Consider the following 22813-nt stretch of genomic DNA (forward strand, 5'->3'; position numbering starts at 1 on the left):
GAGTATTGCACCTTGACTGCGAGAAAGGTACAAACATTCTATGAGCGAAGGACCCACGCCTGAGCCTGTATACGACTAAAAAATCGAGAGAACTTTTCACAGATGAAAAAAAGCAAATAAAAGAAGATGAAAGAATAGAGCTTGAAGTATGGTAGAATAGCAAGATCATCCAAAATTTCTACAAGCAGTGATCAATAATGATGATGATGCACATGCCAAACCCATTCTATTGGCAAATTATCGCAATAGACCCATTAAGGACTATGCGTCACCTAACTTGTATGATTTCTCACCAGGAATCATGCAACCAGACTTAGATGGAACCAGATTTGAAATGAAGCTTGTAATGCTTCAAATGATTTAGACGGCTGGCCAGTTTAGGGGAAGGCATGGCAAAGATCCTTATGCCCATTTGAGAAGTTTTAATGAAATTTGCAACACATTTGTATTCCCTAACATCACTCCAGAAGAAGTACGACTCACATTATTCCCATTTTCATTATGCAATGATGCTAGAAAATGGGCATACTCACTTGAACCAGGTGAAATAACGTCCTGGGAGAAAGTAGTCGAGAAGTTATGGAAAAATACTTCCCACCGATGGAAAATTCAAAAAGAAACGTTTAGTGATGCGTGGGCGAGATTCAAGAGGCTAGTGAGAGACTTCCTACATAACGAACTCCCTGACTGCTTACAGATGGAAATTTTCTACTATGTTTAAACTCAGCATCGCAAACAGTAGTAAATGCTGCTACAACAGGTGGACTATTGGACCAAACGTATATCGAGGCTAAGAACATTTTTAATCGAATTTTGAAGAATCATGAAGATTGGCAAGGAAGTGAATATGGGTCAAGCTCGAATAACAGAAGTCAGAGTAATGATGCTATTGCAACATTACAAACGCAGGTGAGCACGATGACTAATTTACTACAGGCGATGATTATGACCAAGTCTGGTACAGAAACGGGCAAATGAACGCAATTGCTCAGATGACTAATGAAAGTTGCGTTCTTTGTGAAGAACCTCATTTTTTTAGGTATGCCCGCGCAACCCACAATCCGCTTACTTCATCAAAAATAGCCCTTTCTCCAACATCTACAATCCGGGATGGCAAAATCATCCCAACCTTTCATGGGATGGTAATCAACAACCGTAAGCCAATTCTCACAACACCCAAAGAGATGGACCACCTGGGTTCCATCAAAGACAAAGTGGGCACCAGCAAGCAACTAGTTCATCTCAAGGATCAACCTCCTCTTCTTTAGAAAACTTATTGAAGGAACAAAAGAATGAAATAGTTCTCCATAATCAAGCTACGTCAATTCGCAATCTTGAAATTCAAATGGGACAAATCGTAGGAGAATCGAAGAATAGGCCGCAAGGCTCACTCCCAAGTACCACCGAGATTCCTCACAATGTGGAGAATTCAGGTAAAGAACAATGTCAAGTGGTGACATTGAGGAGTGGACGCGTCGCAACAAAAATCGTGAAAGGAAAATGAAGCAAAGCTATTGAAACTCTATAAGTAGCGCAAAAACATGCGTTTGATGAAAGCGCTTATATGGAGCAAACAAATGAAGCTAAAAAAGAACCAAGAGATGTGTCTGCGGCAGCCTCTACGTCAAAAGCATCAAATGAGGTACAATTGTCTCCATTCCCACAGAGATTAAGAAAAAAGAATGATGAATGTTAGTTTCAACACTTTCTTGGAGTGCTAAAACAGCTACACATCAATGTTCCTTTCATCAAAGCAATAGAACAAATGCCAGCATATGCGAAGTTCTTGAAGGATATTATATCCAAAAAAAGGAAAATGGGAAATTATGAGACAGTAGCTTTGACGTAAGATTGCAACACTATTATTCCTCCAAAGATGCGAGACCCAGGGAGTTTCACAATTCCTTGCTCCACTAGTGGAATTTACATCGGACATGCCTTATGCGATCTGAGAGCAAGCATAAATCTCATACCACTATCAATTTTTAAACAGCTAGAAATCGGAGAACTTACACCTACTACAGTTAGTTTTCAATTAGCAAACGGATCTTTGGTGCATCCGAAAGGAAAGCTCAAGGATGTACTTGTCAAAGTGGATAAGTTCATTCTTCTTGTAGATTTCATTATATTAGATTATGAAGCAGATAAAGATATCCTCATCATTTTGGGATGACCATTCCTCTCTATGGGAAGAACTCAGATTAACGTGCATAAGGGAGAAATTACGATGCACATTAATGGCCAACAATTAAAATTCAATATTTTGAAGACGATGAACTACCCCGATGAGATTAATGTGTGTGAGGCAGTTGCGTTGGAGGATGAATGGCCCTGCAAGCTTGAGTTTGAAATTGATGAAGATATGAAATTGGAAGACGAAACCAATGCATCACCTGAATCATGCTATGCGGTGAGAGAAATACAGAAAAATTTCGAACCATTAAGTATGAAAGAGAGAGAAGGCAAGATTAAGCCTTCGCTTGAGTAGTCAACTGTGTTGAATTTAAAGGCTTTGCCTACCCACCTAAAATACGCGTTCCTTGCACAAAATGAGACCCTACCAGTCATTATCTCAGTCACATTCTCAAAAGAGAAAGAAGTAGCTTGTTGAAAGTCTTAAAGAAGTATATCAAGGCAATAAGATAGACTATTGCCGACATCAAGGGTATCAGTCCATCTTATTGCATGCATAAGATAAGACTTGAAAAAAGGCAAAGAGGATCCATCGAACCTCAACACAGGTTGAACCCTGCGATGAAGTGGTTAAAAAGGAAATTATCAAGTGGTTGGACACAGTTATCATATTTCCAATCTCAAATAGCACGTGGGTCAACCTCGTTCAATACGTTCCAAAAAAAAAGGCAGAATGATTGTGGTCCCCAACAAGAACAACTAGTTGATACCCATGCATACAGTCACTAGGTGGAGGATATGCATGGACTATTGAAAGCTTAACACATCGACCAAAAAGGATCACTTTCCCTTACCATTCATTGATCAAATGCTAAATAGATTAGCAGAGAATGATTACTTTTGCTTCCTGGATGGTTACGCAGGGTATAGTCAGATAATGATTGCACTGGAAGACCAAAAGAAGATAACTTTCACATGCCCCTATGGGACATTCGCCTTTCGGCACATGCCCTTCGGGCTGTGCAACGCTCCTAACGCTCCATCTTCTTGGAATATCTCGAAGACTCAGTTTAAATATTCATTGATGATTTCTCGGTTTATGACAAGACGTACGAAATATGTCTGGCAAACCTCGAGAAGATTTTGAAAAGGTGCGAGGATACGAACTTAGTTCTGAATTAGGAAATGTGCCATTTTATGGTAATTGAAAGAATCGTACTTGGGCATAGAGGGTCCAAGTCAGGATTAAAAGTTGACAAAGCAAAGATTGATGGCATAGAAAATTTACCACCGCCTACCAATGTAAAAACCGTAAGAAGCTTATTTGGAACGCCGGATTTTACTGAAGATTTGTGAAGGATTTCTCCAAGATTGCTAGACCGTTGAATTTAAGGATAGCCCCTTTGATTTTGAATCCAACTGTCTAAGCGCATTCAAAAAACTGAAAAAAAATGCACTAGTCAACCCACATATTCTGATCGTACCTAACTGGATGAAACCGTTTGAATTAATGTGTAATGCTAGTGATTATGCGATAGACGCGGTCTTAGTCTAGTGCATAGACAAGGTTCTGCACCCTATCGCTTATGCAAGCAAAACTCTTAACAGTGCTCAAGAAAATTATACCACCACTGAAAAAGAGTTGCTTATGGTGGTCTTTGTCATTGATAGCTTGTAGAAATGCAAGTTATTGTCTCTCAAAAGTTGGAACAATTAGGATTCTTAATGATAAAAACGCATTTGTCTTAAAGAAAAATGCATGGAATTCCTCAAACACCTCTAGTCTTTACAAAAGCATACTTTTTGATATAGCTGCTTCACTAACGCATCTTATCACAGGATTTTAAGAAAAATCGCTTAGTGTCGCAGGCTAAGCTAACTATTGGGTTTTATGTCCTAAAACTCGTGGTATGTAAACAATGGAGCTTATTCTGAAAATTCAATAAAATTTTTATTGAATAGATCTATTGCTTGAATAGAAATCCAATAAACCTAAAAGTCCCTTGACTATTGGATGAGTATTTGAACTTTATGTGGAGACATAAAGGTGGATCAGGTTCGAGTAAATAATCAAAATGATCTATAGTATATGGATAAGATTTGGTACCTTATTCTGGTAACACTATTGGATACGACCTACTCTGTAATTGTTACAAGGAGTTGTAAAGTGTTACAAACGAAGTGATCCTAATTCGTTCATGTTGGACATGAGGAGTAGGGGTGTCCTTGTTCAAAAGAGTTTGTACAAGATCGGACCACGAAATGAGTCACTCTTACTTTAAGTACTATAGTACTGTCTCTCTCCACTTAGTAAGTATGGATCCCTTCATAATTCTTCCTGAACCAACCCCCTAGCTTCAGCAATGTCTGGTTATAGGCATCTTTGTTTGACCACTATTGTTCAAAGGATCACAAACAAAAAATGTTTAAGACAAAGGATTGAAAGTGAAAATGTGATAAGAATTCATATTCAACTAACCGTGTTTATTGGGAATGTGCATAAATGGTACATTCAAGGCAAAATTCTTGTAGTGAATGTGTTGGATCTAAAGTTCCCTAAGAAAAAACATAAAGAGGTTTGACCCAACCGTTATTACGAACAACTTGTGAAGAGTTAACTTACTAATCATGGTTATATCGAGTGGACATAATATATCTACAGTGAAGGGAGTTCAACTATGGGCTTTAGTGGAGTGACCCATTAGTTAACGAATGGGGGTTAGATCGGTCTAATGAATTTAGCCGATTAATCTCAGATCGTTAGAGCCCATGATCTGTAAGTTCATGAGGTCCCCCTACTAGCTCGGAAATGGATTAGTTCTAGAGTAGCCTGATAAGTTAATTTGAAACGTTCAAATTAAAATCAAACGGAATTGAAAAAATATATTTAAATATGATTTAAATATATGAAGATGGATTTGTGTAAAAATTAATTTAATATTGGATATTAAATTAATTAAAATTATTTAAATTCTTTAAATAATTATTTATTAATTTTTTAGAACATTAATTTATGAAATTAATTTGTAAAATTAATAAATTTTGATTTTAGAAATAAAATATGATTTCAAAATCAAAATAGATTTTGGAAATAGAAAATTACACAAAATTGAAAAATGAGTTTTTCATGTTCATCTTCAACTAGCTTACAAGGAACCCACCTCTTCCTTTGGTTTACTCCAAGCATGAGCTGCATCTCATGCAGTACATCTCTTTGTATGATAGTCTGCAATATATTGAAGAGATTAGTGTGAAGAAAATGATGATGAACTAATTGAATTTTTGCTGAAAAATTCGGAGAAGAAGGTGTTCTTAAATGGGTTGGTTCAGTGAGCTTTCTCCATATTCCCCCACAACAAAATCTAGAGCCAAGAGGATAGTAGAAGATCTTGTGGTGGTCTACACAAGAATTTGGAGGATTTCGCAGCTGGAAAATGGAGATTTCAATGTTTCGGCCAAGGTATGTTCATGAAACCCATTAAACTCTGTTTTAGCACGTTTCTTTTATGCCAAAATTAATCAATTAGAATGCTTGTGGATCATGTTTTCTTCCGCTGCGTGATGGTGTCGATCCAACAATTTCATCACATGGTATGATCGCATCACCACGACCCAAGGAGGAAAAATTGTCAGAAATCGCATGTTTAGGCTTCACCATAAAAAACTAACACGCTTTTTGAAAACTCGTAAAAATAGTTTCTCTCGGTCCATCTCGGGCGAGATCGATCACCCAGAATTAGTTAAAAAAAATCAACTTTTTCTAATTTATCGATTGTTTTGGGCCTTCTTGGTATATCTGATTAAGATTTGCTATTTTTTATATAATCTTCCCCAATCTTATATTATTTTTAAATTTTTCCCAAATTAAGTTATGTTTACTGAATATTATATCAAATTATTATATAATTTTTCAAGTCTTTAATACAATTTATGTTTTTGAAAATTATATGAATTTTCAAAATTCCAAATAGGTTTTCCAATTATCAAAATAGATTTTTCAAATTGATTCAACATTATTAAATTTTGTGAAAGATAAAAATTTTCAAAAAATTGGGTAAGATTTGGGATATATACTGAATCTTGGTGTTAATCTGCCCGAGATTCTATCGAAAAAGCTCAAATATATGAATTTTTGGATATTAATTATGCCCGAGATTTCAATGAGAGCTCAAATATATAGAATTTCGGTGTTAATTATGCCTGAAATATCATCGAGAAAGCTCAGATATATAGAATCTTGGTATTATTTTGCTCGAGATTAATATCTATATAATTTCGATGCCGAGAAAGCCCCAAATAATCGATAAATTGGAAATAGTTGAGTTTTAGACTAAAATCTTTTTAAAAATATATATATATAAAAAAAAAAAAAAAAAAAAAATCTAGTTTTATAAGATAAAAAAACGTTTTAATTTTTAAAATTTTCCCCTGACGAGGCCTCCACTCCAGCCTTCTCTACAATCAAACTCGCTCCAACCACTTCGGCACCGTCCGCCGTCATCTTTGCCGCTTTTCCGTTTACAACCTCCTCGGCAACAGACTGCTTCTTCGCGCTGCCTTCTGCCGTCAGTTTCATCTCTGCCACATCGTCCTCTTCCGTTAGATCTAGAACCAGCTCTCCCAGATCGTCCACCTTCGCTCCATTCTTGTGCAAATCGCTACCCAATGCCGACAAGCCTCCTCTATTCGTCAGATCTGGTCGTCGCTGCCCCTCCTGTCCTCGACCCTGAGTGAAACCGGCCTCCCCTCTTCCGTGTCCCTTCCCCGTCTGCCCAGATCCCGTGGTTCATCCGGTTTTTGCACGGTGAGATCCCAACGCATGGAGCCACGATCCATACTCTAGCTCGTCACCTAATGAATGTTCAATAGCCTCACATCCTGAAAGTTATGTCCTATTATTCCACAATTATGGCAAAAATTGGGTGTTAAGAAAAAATGAAGCCCAACCAAGGTCCATTTTCTTTGCTTTATGCTTAACTATTGTTCTAACTAATGAGAGAGAAATGAGAAAAATGGAAAGTATGTAAATTTCATTCTAAAAAACTTCATATAAATACATATAATTCTAAAAATAGATTCCACAATGTTAGCAACTAATCCCACTAACTCCATAAGAATAGGAACTTAGACTTGACTACAACTAAAAATAACTTCAACTATTTCCTAGAAACTAGGAATTGACTAGACCAACTCAAAAACTAATTTGCAGTTTTGAGTTACTAACATCCTCCTAACTCAAATACTGCAAACACCTAATTTGCTCCTAAGAGCTTGAAAACAACTCACACAAAAAGATTTAGTGAAGATATCAGCTATTTGCTCTTCTGAGCTGCAATGTACCAGCTACACTTCTCCTTCTTTCTGCATCTCTCTCAGAACATAATACTTGATCTTAAAATGTTTGGTCATTCCATGAAAAACTAGATTCAATGAAATGGCTAGAGTGGCTTGATTATCCAAAGACACCTTCACACACTTTTCCTGCTTCAGATGCAAGTCATGCATAAATTTCTTCAACCAAACAGCTTGGTTGACTGCTACCGTCGCTGCAATGAACTCAGCTTCTGCAGTTGACTAAGCCATTATATCTTGCTTTTTTTAACACCATGAGAAACGCCATGAGCCAAAAGTGAAACAATAGCCTGAGGTGTTCTTCATATCATCTAATGACCCAGCCCAATCACTATCTGAGTAGCCTTGCAACTCAAAATTTTCAACTTTACCAAATTTGATCCCAAAAGATAGTATGCCTTTTAGATATCTCATAACCCTTTTTCCAGCAACCATATGATTCTTGCTTGGATAGTGAACAAATCTAGATAAGACACTTACAGTGTACATAATGTCAGGCCTAGTGGATGTGAGATACATGAGGTATTTAACTAGACTTCTGTACACATTCTCATCAACAAGTTCCTCTCCATCATCCTTTTACAACTTCTCCTTTTGAATCATTGGAGTGTTCACACTCTTACACTTCTCCATATTGAACCTCTTCAATATCTCTCTTACATACTTCTTCTGACAAAGGAGCATTTCATTCTGCCTTTGCTAAATCTCCATACCTAGGAAGTAATGCATCAGACCTAGATCAGTCATCTCAAATACTTTTATCATTTCTTGTTTGAATATCTCTATCTGAACATCATCACTTCCTGTCACTAGCAAGTCATCTACATAGAGAGATACAATCACAATAGCAGTACTTGATTTCTTCTCATACAGTGTGGATTCACTTAGACTTTCACATAACCCAGGTTCAACAAGTGATCATCCATCTTGTTGTACCATGCCTAGAATCTTGCTTCAACCATAGAGACCTTCTTCAACAAATAAACCTTTTGCTCTCGTCCTGGTATGATGAATCTATCTGGTTGCTCAACATAGATCTCTTCTCTAACACTCCATTTTAGGAATGTTGACTTCACATCTAGCTGATACAACCTTCCATCCATGTTTGGGCTGACACAGCCAGTAGCAATCTGATTTGTCCATTCTTGCAACTGGTGCAAAAGTCTCAGAAAAAATCAATTCTCAGACTTGTGCATACCCTTTTACCACTAAACTAGCCTTGAGCTGTTCACAGAGCCATCTGGTTCAATTTGGTTTTTGAAAACCCATTTGACTCCAATCACTTTCCATATCTGCAGGATTCTCCACCAGCTCCTATGTATTTTTTTTCTCTATCATACTCAACTCTTTCCTTCATTGTCTTCATCCACTTGGTATCTGTTTTAGCTTTTTCATATCCTGCAGGCTCTAATGCAGCTACACTAACTTTCATACACCTCCCTCAATAGTCTCATCCTCTGGTTGGTGCATCATCAACTAATTCATCAAGATCTAGAGAGACTTCTTGTTGCTTCACTTTTCTTTTTCTGTCCAATCCCACTCCTCATCCTCCAAAAACTGAACATATATGCTAATCACCATCTTCTCTGTGTGAGGTTGATAGATCTTGTAGGCTTTGGACACCTATGCTATATGCCTACAAAGAATTCCTAGTTCGGCCCTCTCACTCAACTTGTCTCTCTTCACCTATGGGAACATAAAAAAAAAAAAAAAAAAAAAAAAAAACGAAAGTAGCCAAACACCTTCAAATTTGTCAGTTTTGGTTTAGTATCAAACCAAGCTTCATAAAGGTATCTTCTTCTCTAATACCCTCATAGGTAGTCTATTCAATAGAAAGACTACTGTGTTTGCTGCTTCAGCCCAAAATTCCTTTGGCAAGTTTTTCTCATGCAATAAACCATCTTGTCAGTTTCTCTCACTGACTCCATTTTGCTGTGGAGAATATAGAGCAGTTGAGTTGATGCTCTATCCTAGCTTCTTCATAGAAGGAATTTAACCTTTGCGATGTAATATTCAAACCCATTATCAGTTCTCACCACCTGAATCTTACAGCCACTTTAATTCTCACCCATCTCTTAAATTTCAGAAACACTCAGCTACTTCAGACTTATGCTTCATGAAATATATTCAACACATTATGGTATAGTCATCAGTAAAAGATAATGAAATACCTGCTACCATTTAGTGAGAGAGTTGGTTGAGGTCCACACAAGTCAGTGTGGATGAGCTGCAACTTCTCAGTTACTTTCCATCGTGACTTCTTAAAAGGCAGCCTTGCTTGCTTCCCTGTTAAACAAGCTCTGCAGTTTGTTTTCAGCTCCTCTAGAACTGGTACTCCTACTGCCATCTCATTCTTCTGCAGATACTGCAACCCTTTCTAATGAAAATGACTCAACCTCTTGAGCCATAACTCAGTGTCATTCACTTGACACTTGAAAGCTATTTGCTCCTTCTCGAGTGGATCCAACAAAAAGCTCTTGTGTTGCATCTTTATTTTGAATAGCTCATTCTCATTGGAATCAGAAACGAGACATTTTCCTTCTTCAAACAACGCTTTGAATCCCTTCTCTACTAATTGACCAACGTTTAATAAGTTTTGATCAATTTGAAGGACAAACAACACTTTAGTAATCAACCTGGTTCCAACACAGCTCTCTATTGACACTGTGCCCTTCCTCTTTACTTCTAGATACTCACCGTTTCCTATCTTTACCCTTGACTTGAATGACTTGTCAAGGTCCTTGAACAACTCTTTGTCACTTGTCATGTGATTGGTACACCCACTATCAACCAACCAAGCATCACATTGAGTGACTGATGAGAAACAAGTAGCCACAAAGAGTTGATCTTCTTCTTGTTGTACTACAACATGTGCTTCTCTTTGCTATTGAGTTTTTGCTTCCTTACAGAATCGTTCAATGTGCGCCAATAAATGGCATCTTCTACACTTCACATATGGCCCTCTCCAGCATTTGAAATGTGGATGATTCTGCTTCCCACAGTGCTTGCATGTACTACCAGCATCCTTTGCAGCAGACTCTGAGTTACTGCTACCACTTCCCTTCTTCCCTTTCCCCTTCTTCTCTCTTCCACCTTCTCCCTGCTGCACTCTAGCTTTCAATTCCCGCTCAATGCTTCCTTCTTGTCTCATCAACCTCCTCTGCTCTTGTGCTTGAAAAGCACTAACCACTTCTATCACCTTGAGGTTTGAGAGGCCTTTAGTATTTTCTAAGGAAGTAGTGGTTGCTTCATATCTCTCAGGTACTGAAACTAGAATCTTCTGAACAAATCTATTGTCAGATAAATTGGTTTCTGATGCTCTTGCCTTGTTAGCAATCCCAATCAACTTATCTGAGTACTCTTTAATGGACTCATAATTCTTCATTTGTATTCTCTCGAATTCTCGTACAAAGTTCAACACTTTCATGCCTTTAATCCTCTCATCACCTTCATACTCACTTTTGAGGAACTCCTAGATCTCCTTTGCCGACTTCAAGGCCATAATTCTATTGAATATGGTGGGAAACACAGCTACATATAGGCAAGCTCGAGCTTTTGCCTTCTTAGTGACCCTCTCCTTGTGAGTCTTGATCTGATGTATTGTTGGGTTATCAGGAAGTGGAACAATCCCATAGTCTTGCTCAATTACTTCCCAATAATCACAACCCTCCATGTAGACTTGCATTCTGATAGCCCATATCTAGTAGTTTTCACCATCAAACACAGGTGGAGCCAATGATGAAAGACTGTTTGATCCTAATTCCATCTCTAACAACTCTCACAGGTGTATCACTCAGTTTCTCTCGAAGATATTTCAGTGATTCTCACTCACAGATCCCTTAAGAATTGAGGGCTCTGATACCACTGTTGTTCTAACTAATGAGAGAGAAATGAAAAAATGGGAAGTGTGTAAATTTCATTCTAGAAAACTTCATATAAATACATATCTTAAGTCTAAAAGTAGATTCCACAACGTTAGCAACTAATCCCACTAACTCCACAAGAATAGAAACTTAGATTTGACTACAACTAAAAATAACTTCAACTATTTCCTAGAAACTAGAAATTGACTAGACCAACTCAAATACCAATTTGCAGTTTTGAGTTGCTAACATTAACTCTTAAGCAAGTCTCTCATTGGCCAACATGGAAGTGAGTATTGATGAAGAATGAATTTGGGGAGGTGGAAATTTTTTTTTATAAAATGCAAATCAATAGTGGTTTTTTAAAACCAGCCGTGTGCCGAGAGTTTCTTAAAAGAATAAAGATATATATATGAATTGATTTCTTTGCGTTGTCTCACAGTGAGCATTTTTCTTCCTTTTTTGAGAGTTTTGTGAGCTTTGTAAGAGTGATTTGTGAGCAGTTCTTTTGAGAGAAAAGTGAGAGAAATCATTCTTGAACATTGTAAACTCTTGTACTCTACTCCCTACTCCCTGACTATTTTAGTGGAACCTGCATCGATAGCAGAGAACTGAACGTAGGCCATACTGGGTGAACCAGTATAAACCAAGTATTATCTTCCTTTAAACTTTATTATCGTTCTTGTTACTTGAAAGCTTAGGTTAGTTTATCTATTCTTTTAAGCTATCGAGTTACAAATTGTTTATTCCGCATAATTTGGAACTCGAATTTGATCTGGGTCTATTGGATAATTTATATTGTCTAAATTTTGGTTGATTAATTTAGATTAATATATTATTATCTCCTATCAAGTGGTATCAGAGCTGATTGAATTGTAGAACGATGTCAGAAAGAGATGAAAGATTGGTTATTTTTAGTGGATTAGATTTTTCATTTTGGAAGTGTCAGATATTAGATTACTTGCATTCCAAAGAATTGGATTTGCCATTGGAAGGAAAACCAGATGACATGGGAGAAGCGAATGGAAGAAATTGGACAAAAATGTGTTGGGGACTGTTCGCCTAACTTTTACAAAAAATGTGCAAAGCAGTGTACCGAAGGAGACAACCATAGCCGGACTGATGAGGGCTCTATTAACATGTATGGAAAGCCTTCAGTAAACAACAAGGTGTATCTCGCAACAAAATTCTTTAATTGAAAATGGCGAAAGGTACATCAGTCACTGCTCATTTAAATGAATTTGATTTGTTGATAAACAAATTGGATGTTGTTGAATTAGAATTTTCTGATGAAGTAAATGCAATATTGTTGTTGAGATCATTGCCTGATAGTTGGAAAACCATGAAAGCCACACTTTCTAATTCATGTGGTAAAGAGAAATTGCAGTTTTCACAGGTTAGAGATTAAGAGAAATTGCAGCTTTCACAGGCTAGAGATTTTGCGCTCGCAGAAGAGATTCACAGAAAGGATGCAAGTGTTGCTTCTACTTCTAGTTCAGCATTGAATGTGGATAGAGGAAGGAATAATAGAAAAATTCATGGCAACAAAGGCAAATCGAAATACAACAGAGGCAAGTCCAAAAATAGTAGGTTTGAGTGTTGGAACTGTGGTAAGACTGGACACTTGAAAAAGAACTGCAAAGATCTAAAATAGAGTGAGGAGAATGAAACTGGTGCAAATATTGCTATCGATGAAATTCATGATACTCTAACTTTGGCAGTTGAGAGCATTCACGATATATGGGTGTTGGATTCAGGTGCGTCACTTCATACTACTAGTCAATGTGACATTTTGGAAAATTATGTTGTAAGAAATCATGGAAAAGTATATCTTGTTGATGGAGAACCTTTGGACGTTATTGGGATTGGTGACATGAATATAAAATTGGCAAATGGTTCAATTTGGAAATTTTGCAAGGTACGTCATGTTCGAAATATGATGAAAAACCTTATTTCTATAGGACAATTAGACAGTGAAGGATGTGACGTGTTCTTTGGCAAAGGAAACTGAAAGGTTACCAAATGTGTTATAGTAATCGCGCGAGGAAGCAAGTTAGGAACTCTTTATGTCAACAACAATGACAAGAATATGGTGGTCGTTGTTGATAGTTCGAGTCAGACTGATTTGTGGCACAACAGACTGGGAGATATGAGTGGAAAAGGTATGAAAATTCTTCACTCTGAAGGAAAGTTACAGGGACTAAAAGCAGTTGAACACAAGTTATGTAAAAGTTGTGTATTTGAGAAGCAAAAGCGTGTTAGTTTCTCAAAGATAGAAGCAACGCGAAAACAAAAAAGTTAGAGTTAGTTCACATAGATGTGTGAGGGCCTTCTGAAGTATCTTCTCTTGGCAGTTCCAGATATTATGTGACCTTCATTGATGACTCAAGCAAGAAGGTATGGACTTATTTTCTCAAATATAAATCTGAAGTTTTCTCTGTTTTCAAATCTTGGAAGGTTATGGTTGAGAATGAGACAGGTTTGAAAGTTAAAAACTTGAGGTCAAACAATGATGGTGAATATGTTGATGGAGAATTTAAAAAGTACTATGCAAACAATGGAATTGTGATGGTAAAGACCATTTCAGGGACACCACAGCAGAACGGTGTGGCTGAAAGAATGAACAGGACACTAAATGAACGTGCCAGAAGCATGAAATTACATGCAGGATTGCCTAAGACATTCTGGGTAGAGGCAATCAACACGGCAATCTATCTAATCAATAGGAGTTCAACCATATCTCTAGACTTGAAATTGCCTGAAGAAGTCTGAAGCGGTAAATAGGTAAACCTTTCTCATCTAAAGGTTTTTGGTTGTGTGTCTTACATTCACATTGATGCTGCAGACAGGAGTAAGTCAAATGCCAAATCCAAGAAATGTTACTTTATTGGATATGGTGGTGCTGATATGGGGTATAAGTTTTGGGATGACCAAATACTTAAAAGCAGGAATGTGATCTTCAATGAAAAAGTTTTGTACAAACACAGAACAACAGTTGATTCTGACAAAAATAATAGTAAAGAAGAGAAGACTCAATAGATAAGTCTTCCTATGATTGAGACCAAATCAACAGAAAGTGAAGATCAAAGTACAATTACTCCTGAAGAACCAATACAAGAGTTTGAGGAACCAGTTCCAGAACCTGAGGAACTAGTTGTGGTACATAACGAACCAGTTGTTAAGCCTGATGAAGCTTAGAGAACACCACCTATAGTAGTTATGAGGTCTAGCAGGACTATCAGACCACCACAGAGGTATTCTTCTTCTTTAAATTATATATTATTGATTAATAGAGGTGAACCTAAATGCTATGATGAAGTGGTTCAACTAGAAGATTTTGTCAAGTGGGAGTTGGCTATGAAAGACGAAATGGATTATCTTGTGATGAACCATACATGGCAATTAACTGAGTTACCAAGAGGACAGAAAGCTTTGCAGAATAAATGGGTTCATAGAATGAAGCAAGAACCCAATGGTAGCAAAAGATACAAAGCAAGGCTTGTAGTCAAAGGATTTCAACAAAAAGAAGGTATTGACTTTAATGAGATATTTTCTCCTGTAGTTAAACTAACTACTATTAGGACTATATTATCAATAGTGGCAGAAGAGAATCTGTTCCTGGAACAGATGGATGTAAAGATAACATTTCTTCACGATGATTTGGAGGAAGAAATTTACATGGTACAGCCACATGGATTCATAATACAGGGACAGGAAAAACTAGTTTGCAAACTTCAGAGAAGTCTGTATGGTCTCAAACAGGCTCCCAGACAGTGGTAAAAGAAGTTTGATAGCTTTATGAGCAACAGTGGATTTCAAAGGTGTCAGGCAGAACACTGCTGCTACATAAGATCTTAGGGTAACTCTTACATTATTTTATTGCTATATGTTGATGACATATTGATAGCAGGTGCAGACAAATAAGAAATTGTGAAGATAAAAGTTGAGTTATCTAAAGAATTTGATATGAAAGATTTAGGAGTTGCCAAACAAATCTTGGGAATGAAGATCGAGAGAAAAGATGGTACATTGACACTGTCACGAAAAGAAAATGTGAAAAAGCTGTTGAATCGATTTCACATGGAAAATGCAAAACCTGTTAGTACTCCTTTAGCTTGTCATTTTAAATTATCTAAGGAGCACTCACCCACTACTAAGCAAGAAATAGATCACATGGCTAGATTGTCATATGCTTCAGCTATAGGCAGCCTGATATATGTCATGGTTTGCACAAGACTAGACATTGCACTTGCAGTGGGAGTTGTTAGTAGATACATGAGCAATCTAGGGAAGCAGCACTAGGAAGCTGTAAAGTGGATTTTCAAATATTTAAGAGGAACAGTTGATTATGCTCTGCATTTTAAGAAGTCAAATTTTAAACTGCAGGGCTATGTTGATGCAGATTGACAGGTGATACATATGGCAGAAAAAGACTGCAAAAGATAGTAGCTCTTTCTACTACAGAAGCTGAGTATGTTGCAATCACTAAGGCAAGTAAGGAGATGATATGGCTTCAGTCTTTTCTAGAAGTGTTTGGCTTGAAATTAGGAAAAGGGACATTGCATTGTGACAGTCATAGTGCTATTCATTTAGCAAAGAACCTAGTGTTTCATTCGAGAACGAAACACATACAGGTGAAATATCATTTTATTCGATCAGTTTTGGAAAACGGGGTACTAGTGCTTGAAAAGACTCCAGGAAGTCAGAATCTAGCAGATATGTTTACCAAATCTGTTCCTGTCACTAAACTGAAATTGTGTGCAACTTCAGTTGGACTTCTTCATGAATAGAGAGAGGAGTTGCTACCGTTGTAGGGGAGACATGATGCCTGTTTGGTCTCCAAGTGGGAGATTGTTAAGAAAAAATGAAGCCCAACCAAAGCCCATTTTCTTTGTTTTATGCTTAACTCTTAAGCAAGTCTCTCATTGGCCAACATGGAGGTGAGTAATGATGAAGAATGAATTTGTGGTGGTGAAATTTTTTTTTTTATAAAATGCAAATCAGTAGTGGTTTTTGTTTCTTAAGCAAATAAAAAATATATACATATGTTTTCGAATTGATTTCTTTGTGTTGTCTCACACTGAGCATTTTTCTTCCTCTAGTCCTTTTGAGAGAAAAATGAGAGAAATCATTTTGAGTATTGTAAACTCTTGTACTCTTCTCCCTAAACCAGATGTTATCTCTCTTCCTTTAAACTTTATTATCGTTCTTGTTACTTGAAAGCTTAGATTGGTTTATCTATTCTTTTAAGCTTCGGGTTACAAATTGTTTATTTCACATAATTTGAAACTCAGAATTTGATCTGAGTCTTGGATAATTTATATGATCTGAATGTTGGTTGATTAATTTAGATTGATATATTATTATCCGTATCATCCATCAATTTCTCATACAAAATCACAATCCACATCTCCTCTGCCATTGAGCCGAGTCGAATTTTAACTCCCATGCGAAGTGGTTGTGTGACATCCACCCGTACCCGTACTCGTAGAGTTTTCCCCCAAAGCTGTCCATCTTCATTGGCGTCAATTCGATCCACAGCCCCCACCAAATTTCCGAGCAATAAGGCCTTGTTTCGAGAGAAGCCTGCAAATGGGAGATCATGGAAATTCACCCAAAAAGGAGAATGTCAATTCAAGATGTTATGCCCAACCACACCAATTTGCATTTGGTCTACAACACCCCATATCCGAGGTATCATTGCCCTAAAAATATTAGAATTCACAGCCTTCTTTGTCAAAGTTTACCCACCAACTTCATTTGTTTATCAGTCAATTCAAGATCATCGTCTTCAAAATCTACCACCAATTTTTCAGAATCTCCCAATCGCATGGTCTCTACTGACTTCACCAAACTATCCGCCTCCATGGCCACAAGAGCCACCAACAGTAGAATAAAAAAGATGGGCTAAATCGAAGCAGCCCCCTTGCCGGAGAACAAAAGTCGCCACCGTTTTTCTAAAGTTTCTCGTTGTGAGAAAACCTAGAACCAGAGAGCTGCAATTGTATAAAATTAAAATTATGACTACAATTAAATTAATCATCAAATACATATTCTTTTCTTTTATTTTCTTTTATTTTTTTTTCCAACCATAACGTAACTCAACTGACATAATACTTGTACTATGAATTCGATTTTCCTACCCCACACTTTAATTACAATATCTTTAAAAAAAAAAAAAAAGACAACTTGAATTACGAAATTTATCATTAAAGTTTAATAATAAAATGGATGATTTCTTTCCCTAATCCTCTTATTCCCAGTAATTTCGATTCATTTTCAACAAAACAAATTTGAATTTTTTTTATTTTTGCAAATGTGTTGAATTAAATATGTAAAGTGGGAGAATCAAACATCTAACCAATTGAGCTATGCTCATTTTGGCACAAATTTGAAATTTTGTTGTCACATTTGATTAACATTTAATTTTTCAAAATTGAAATGTTAATTTTATAGTTTTTTCCACACCCTTTTCCTTTATTTATATATATATATATATATATTAATCCATTATATATACTATGCTTTAATATATTGATCAAACATATATACTTCATTTATATATATTACACTTTGACACGTATGTTAAAGACTTTTTTCTCAATTTAAATTATATTAAATACTAAAACTATTGAAAATATTTAACAAAATATCACTATCCATCAATAATAGACTACGAATGGCATTATGCTATATTTATAAATAAGTTGGCTCATTTTTTTTTATTTGAAAATAATCCTTTTATACAATATATCATAAATTTATTAAATATAGCTCGGAATGAAATAATAATATAACTCTTACATTATTAAATATACTCCAAGTCTATGGAATATAAACGTGGAATGGAACAAATATATAAAAACAAATAAATATAAATATATAGTAAAATTGAGAAAAAAAAATAGATTAAGTAAAAAAAATGAAAAATGAAATGAAAGAACTTTTGGGCTACAAATAGATATTACAGATTGGCGGATGTCAGAGTTGATATATATTTTTTATGATACAATGATGCTCAAATCACCAACCCAGTTTTCACCAATGAGTTATAATCACCAAGGGAAATAGCAGAGCGAGGTAGCTCCTCGAGCTTCCCACCATCTAAAATGAACACTCGCTTGGCCATCAGTATAGTTTCCAATCGATGAGCAATTACCAGCACCTATTAATATTATATTCATTCAATCCAACCAAGGCAAATGTAAAGCAGAAATTATAAGAAACCAACAGAAAATCCAACTACAGTAAAATAAGCATGAATTAAAAGAAACAAAATAAACAAGCTAAGCTTCTCATCTTACAGTATGATTTTCCATCAGGCGCTCCAAAGCTTGTCTGACCAGTAACTCGGACGTGCTATCCAATGCAGAAGTCGCCTCGTCCAAAACCAAAATAGATGAATTTTGATAGAGTGCCCTTGCAATGGCTAGTCTGCCATATTAAAGGACAGGTAAGTTTAACCCATTACAAGAACCAGATAGAGGAATCCTATAATAGTTAAGTAGAATTAAAATTTTGCCTTTGCTTCTGTCCACCACTCAATGTTAAGCCCCTTGGTCCAATATATGTATTGTATCCTTTCGGTAACCTTCTGATAAACTCATCTGCATTTGCAATTTGTGCCACTTCCTTGACCCTCTCCATGTCGATTTCCTTTGTCAGATCATAATATCCTATGTTTTCAGCTACAGTTCCTGAGAAAAGGATCTGAAAACAAGAACCAATGTTCATATAATTCATCAAGGTTATCATGGACAGTTTTTTTTTTTTACTAACACAATCATGGACAATTACACCATGTATTCATTTCTTAGAGGCCAATTGATTACTTGAATGAATTAAGGGATGAACCAAGATTCGAACCTCATACCTCATGAGAAGAAGTACAGGCTAATTATCATTTGTATTTGAGTACATGCTAATTATGATTGAGTTATATTGACTTTGGTAGAGATGAACCAAGATGAAGGTCAGTACTGTTACAATAATAACCTGAGAAGCATCGGTATGATCCTCCAATAATAAATTTGGTTAAATTTTAAATTTAGCCTGGAACTTTAAAACTTTAGAAAGCTTGGGTTACATTCCAAAGGGAAGTCAACGTATAGCTGGAAACTTATAAGAGAAGCAAAATTAAAATCCCCCGAAGTAATTACCATGGAACAAGGACGACTATGCAGCATTGACATACAGTGTACTTTTGTTTACATCACAACAAAATGTATGAACAACTAATCACCAATCGCTCACCATGTCTTGAGAAACTAGACCAACATTTCTCCGCAAACTTTTAAATCGAACTGTCCGAATATTGTGGTTATCAATAAGTATTTCACCTATTCAGAGAAAGAACAATATCTATATCATGAAAGGTTAAAGAATGTGTGTGGCAAAACAAAAGGAAACAATGTGAAATCTTGAAGCCAGAAAGGGAACTATTAAAAAAGGGATCTGAGAAACCGAACTAATGACTATAATATAAATAATTTACCAGATAATGGGTCATAAAGGCGAAGAAGCAATTTAACAAGTGTTGTCTTTCCTCCTCCAGAAGGTCCCATGAAAGCAACTGTTTCTCCCGCTTTGATATGGAGGTTCAATCCATTCAAAACAAGAGGCATGTTGCTCCCATAGGCAAATGAGACGTTACAAAATTTTAAGTCCCCCTTCAGACAGTTTAAATCAACGGCATCACATGTCTCAGTCACCTATAATCAAAGATTATCCATTAAATCAATGGAAGAAAATTAATCTTTGCAGATGGTATTCTCAACATTCATAAAAAATGAGAAAATGACATTCATAAAACTTTCTAGTTATAAACTTGCTTGCCTTCAATGAAAGCTCATAAAGCGATCATTTATTCCATACATTACTAAAAATGATAAACTGAAAGCCAAAAACGTATGTCTAAAGATAAATTTAAAATCAATTAGAAATTTACCGTAGGTTCGAACTCAATCAACTCAAACAAGCGTTCAATGGCAGGTTCACCTTCCTTCAACTCATTGTATGCCTTTCCAATTTTCTGTATAATTGTTACACATTCGGAAGATCGAACTTAAAACTTATGCAAAAAAGAACCTCAACCAAGAAAAGAAGGAAAAAAGAATAAAAGAAAAAGGAAAACCAAACACTGGACTATAAAATACATATAGAAGCTCTTGTCATAACATAGTATCACCTGAACTGGTTCAATGAGAAAACCCAATGACGTGACGAATGAAACCATGCTACCACTACTAAATGAATGTCTTGAAACCACCAGAAAACCAACACAAAGCATTGATAATGACACAAAATATAGAGCTTGTACAACATGAGGTACAAAAGCCTTCATCTTCTTCTTCTTTAGACGTTCATACATGTCAGTGTGAGCAAGCCTCTGAAACCTGATATTCTCGCAAAACTCTGCGCTGTTAGCTTTCACAAATAGAAATGCTGGGAGGACCTATTACATAATCACAAAGATTAAAAAAATAACTTAATCATTAGTCTTGAGAAGTGAATTGACAAACATGATTTAGATTACAATTTCACCTGGGAAAAATACACTCTTGAGTAAACTTTTAGTGAAGATATACCTCATTTAGATAGGATGAAAGATTAGCAATGCTCAGACTTGCCATTTTAGATATTTGGCGTTGTCTCTCACCAAGATAGGCAATGACAAGAGCTACACATGGAATAACCTGAGATCAGGAAAAGACAACCAGACTCACCATATGATGCCCCTGAGAAAACGCTGCAAAGAAACAATCAAAACAAGATAATTTGAACTCCTGCTTTCTTTTCAATTCTTACCATAGCTGCAATCAAGGAAAGGACAGGGCTAATAGCTAACATTTGGGTCGCCATTGCTGACAACTGCAACATACTGGGCACTACGGTCTGTAATATAAATGAAGCTACAAATAAAAACTAGAAAGTTAAGAACCAAATGATTAAGTTCCATTTCTAAAAAACTCAAATTATACCAGTTCATTAAAATTCACAATACATGTAGTTACTGTGCAAAAAGAGAGATCTCAATTTCACTCACATTCAGGAGAGAATACACAGTATCCGCCACATCAGAGGCCTCCGCGGTGATCCTGTAAGCAATATCGCCAGAAGAAATACCAGACCCACCTTCGAAGAAATCCAAGTCCATCGCCAGAACTCTCTCGAAAACACGAACACGGATTTCGTAAATGGCATTCAACGCCGCATCCCAAATGAAGGCTTCTTGGCAGTAACTCGCAACGAAACGAGCGAACACCAAAATCCCCAAAACCAAACCCTGACCCCACAACTTGATTACATCGATCTTGTCGATAATCGAAGAAAATTTCCCGATCTTAGGCACGAGTAGGGATAAAGAGGAAACGGAGACAATACTACAGAGCCAACCAGCAAGGATATGCTTACGCTGGGAGAGAATATAGGGAATTAGGGATTTGAACGTTTGAAAACTGCGAAGAAGAGGCCGATGCGATCGGGATTGAGAATGTTCGATTATGGGGTCAGAGGAATTGATTAAATTGACGGATTCGAATGCTAATGGTTTTATTCGGACAGGAAGATTTGGGATCTTGGTTTCGAATCTGGAGAAATGAAGAGAAATTGATTTGGGATTGAAGAAGAGAATCTGAGTTTTTGGAAGAAGAAGAGAAGATTGCAGAGCGATGCACATTTTTCCGTTGGTTACTCACGAAGCGCGCGAAGAAAAAGACGATAGGTTCTACATTTTCTGGAGGGATAATTGCCCAAAACATTCTCTAAAATGGCAAAACATCCCATTTTTTTTTAGAAAAATGTCAAATGTCCATTTTAAATGTCATGACCATATGAAATGAGAATATTATCCTTCTTTTTTTCTTTCTTTTTCTTCTTCTTCTCTAATGCGAGAAACCTTTTTTCTAGCTTCTTCTCCTTTGTACATCTTCTTCTTCTTTGGTATGACGAGTCCATACAAGCAACTAACTTTAATGAGCAAGAGCGAGAGAGAGGAGTGATTTTGTGAGTGAGGAAACAAAAAGCGAGATGAGGAGAGTGAGAGACATAGTGATTTGTGAGTGGAAAAAAGAAGAGAGCAAGATGAGTAAGAACGAGATTGCTTTTTTGCATGCGCATGAGTACGTTTTGGTAATTTCACCGGAATTTGACGTTAGCAAATGATTATTTGGCATTTTTTCAAAAACTGGGTCATTTCACTTTTTTTTTTTGTTTTTGCCTAATTTTTAGGTCATCCATGGAGCGGACCCGTTTGAAATGAGAAGGACATAACAACAACGAAGAATAGAAGAAAATAAAATAAATAATAAATAATTAAAAAAATACATTTTTAGTCCCTTATGCTCTGTTTGACATTAGGATTTTGACAGAAATGATTTCAAATAACATGATTTTAAATGCAGGAAATGATTTCAAATTATTTGGATCCTAAATGACTTGAGATAATTTAGATTTGAGATCATTTA

The 22813-nt window shown here is 36.3% G+C and overlaps 2 protein-coding genes across 2 annotated transcripts; both read right to left on the reverse strand.

Moving 5' to 3' along the window:
- Positions 1-16727: 16727 nt before the first annotated feature.
- On the reverse strand, positions 16728-17248 carry LOC120091792. The gene is made up of 2 exons (XM_039049910.1): positions 17100-17248; positions 16728-16934 (listed from the first exon to the last, which is right to left on the reverse strand). Exons 1-2 carry the CDS (start codon positions 17214-17216, stop codon positions 16746-16748), a joined length of 306 nt encoding a protein of 101 aa, XP_038905838.1. The 5' UTR covers positions 17217-17248; the 3' UTR covers positions 16728-16745.
- A 957-nt stretch (positions 17249-18205) lies between these two features.
- LOC120092206 (ABC transporter B family member 29, chloroplastic) lies at positions 18206-22151 on the reverse strand. Its single transcript, XM_039050445.1, has 10 exons — positions 21394-22151; positions 21156-21242; positions 20936-21043; positions 20536-20802; positions 20296-20379; positions 19843-20059; positions 19602-19687; positions 18871-19058; positions 18653-18782; positions 18206-18513 (listed from the first exon to the last, which is right to left on the reverse strand). Exons 1-10 carry the CDS (start codon positions 22024-22026, stop codon positions 18367-18369), a joined length of 1947 nt encoding a protein of 648 aa, XP_038906373.1. The 5' UTR covers positions 22027-22151; the 3' UTR covers positions 18206-18366.
- Positions 22152-22813: the final 662 nt, after the last annotated feature.

This window comes from Benincasa hispida, chromosome 11, assembly GCF_009727055.1.
Source record: "Benincasa hispida cultivar B227 chromosome 11, ASM972705v1, whole genome shotgun sequence".
NCBI classification, from domain to species: domain Eukaryota; kingdom Viridiplantae; phylum Streptophyta; class Magnoliopsida; order Cucurbitales; family Cucurbitaceae; genus Benincasa; species Benincasa hispida.

Coding starts and splice junctions, on each gene's coding strand:
- LOC120091792 (XM_039049910.1), bottom strand. CDS start 17,216: ATGGAGGCGGATAGTTTGGTGAAGTCAGTAGAGACCATGCGATTGGGA. Junction 16,935..17,099: donor CTGATAAACAAATGAAGTTG/GTGGGTAAACTT, acceptor TCCCATTTGCAG/GCTTCTCTCGAAACAAGGCC.
- LOC120092206 (XM_039050445.1), bottom strand. CDS start 22,026: ATGTGCATCGCTCTGCAATCTTCTCTTCTTCTTCCAAAAACTCAGATT. Junction 20,803..20,935: donor TTTCATCCTATCTAAATGAG/GTATATCTTCAC, acceptor ATTATGTAATAG/GTCCTCCCAGCATTTCTATT. Junction 19,688..19,842: donor CCTTTATGACCCATTATCTG/GTAAATTATTTA, acceptor TTCTCTGAATAG/GTGAAATACTTATTGATAAC.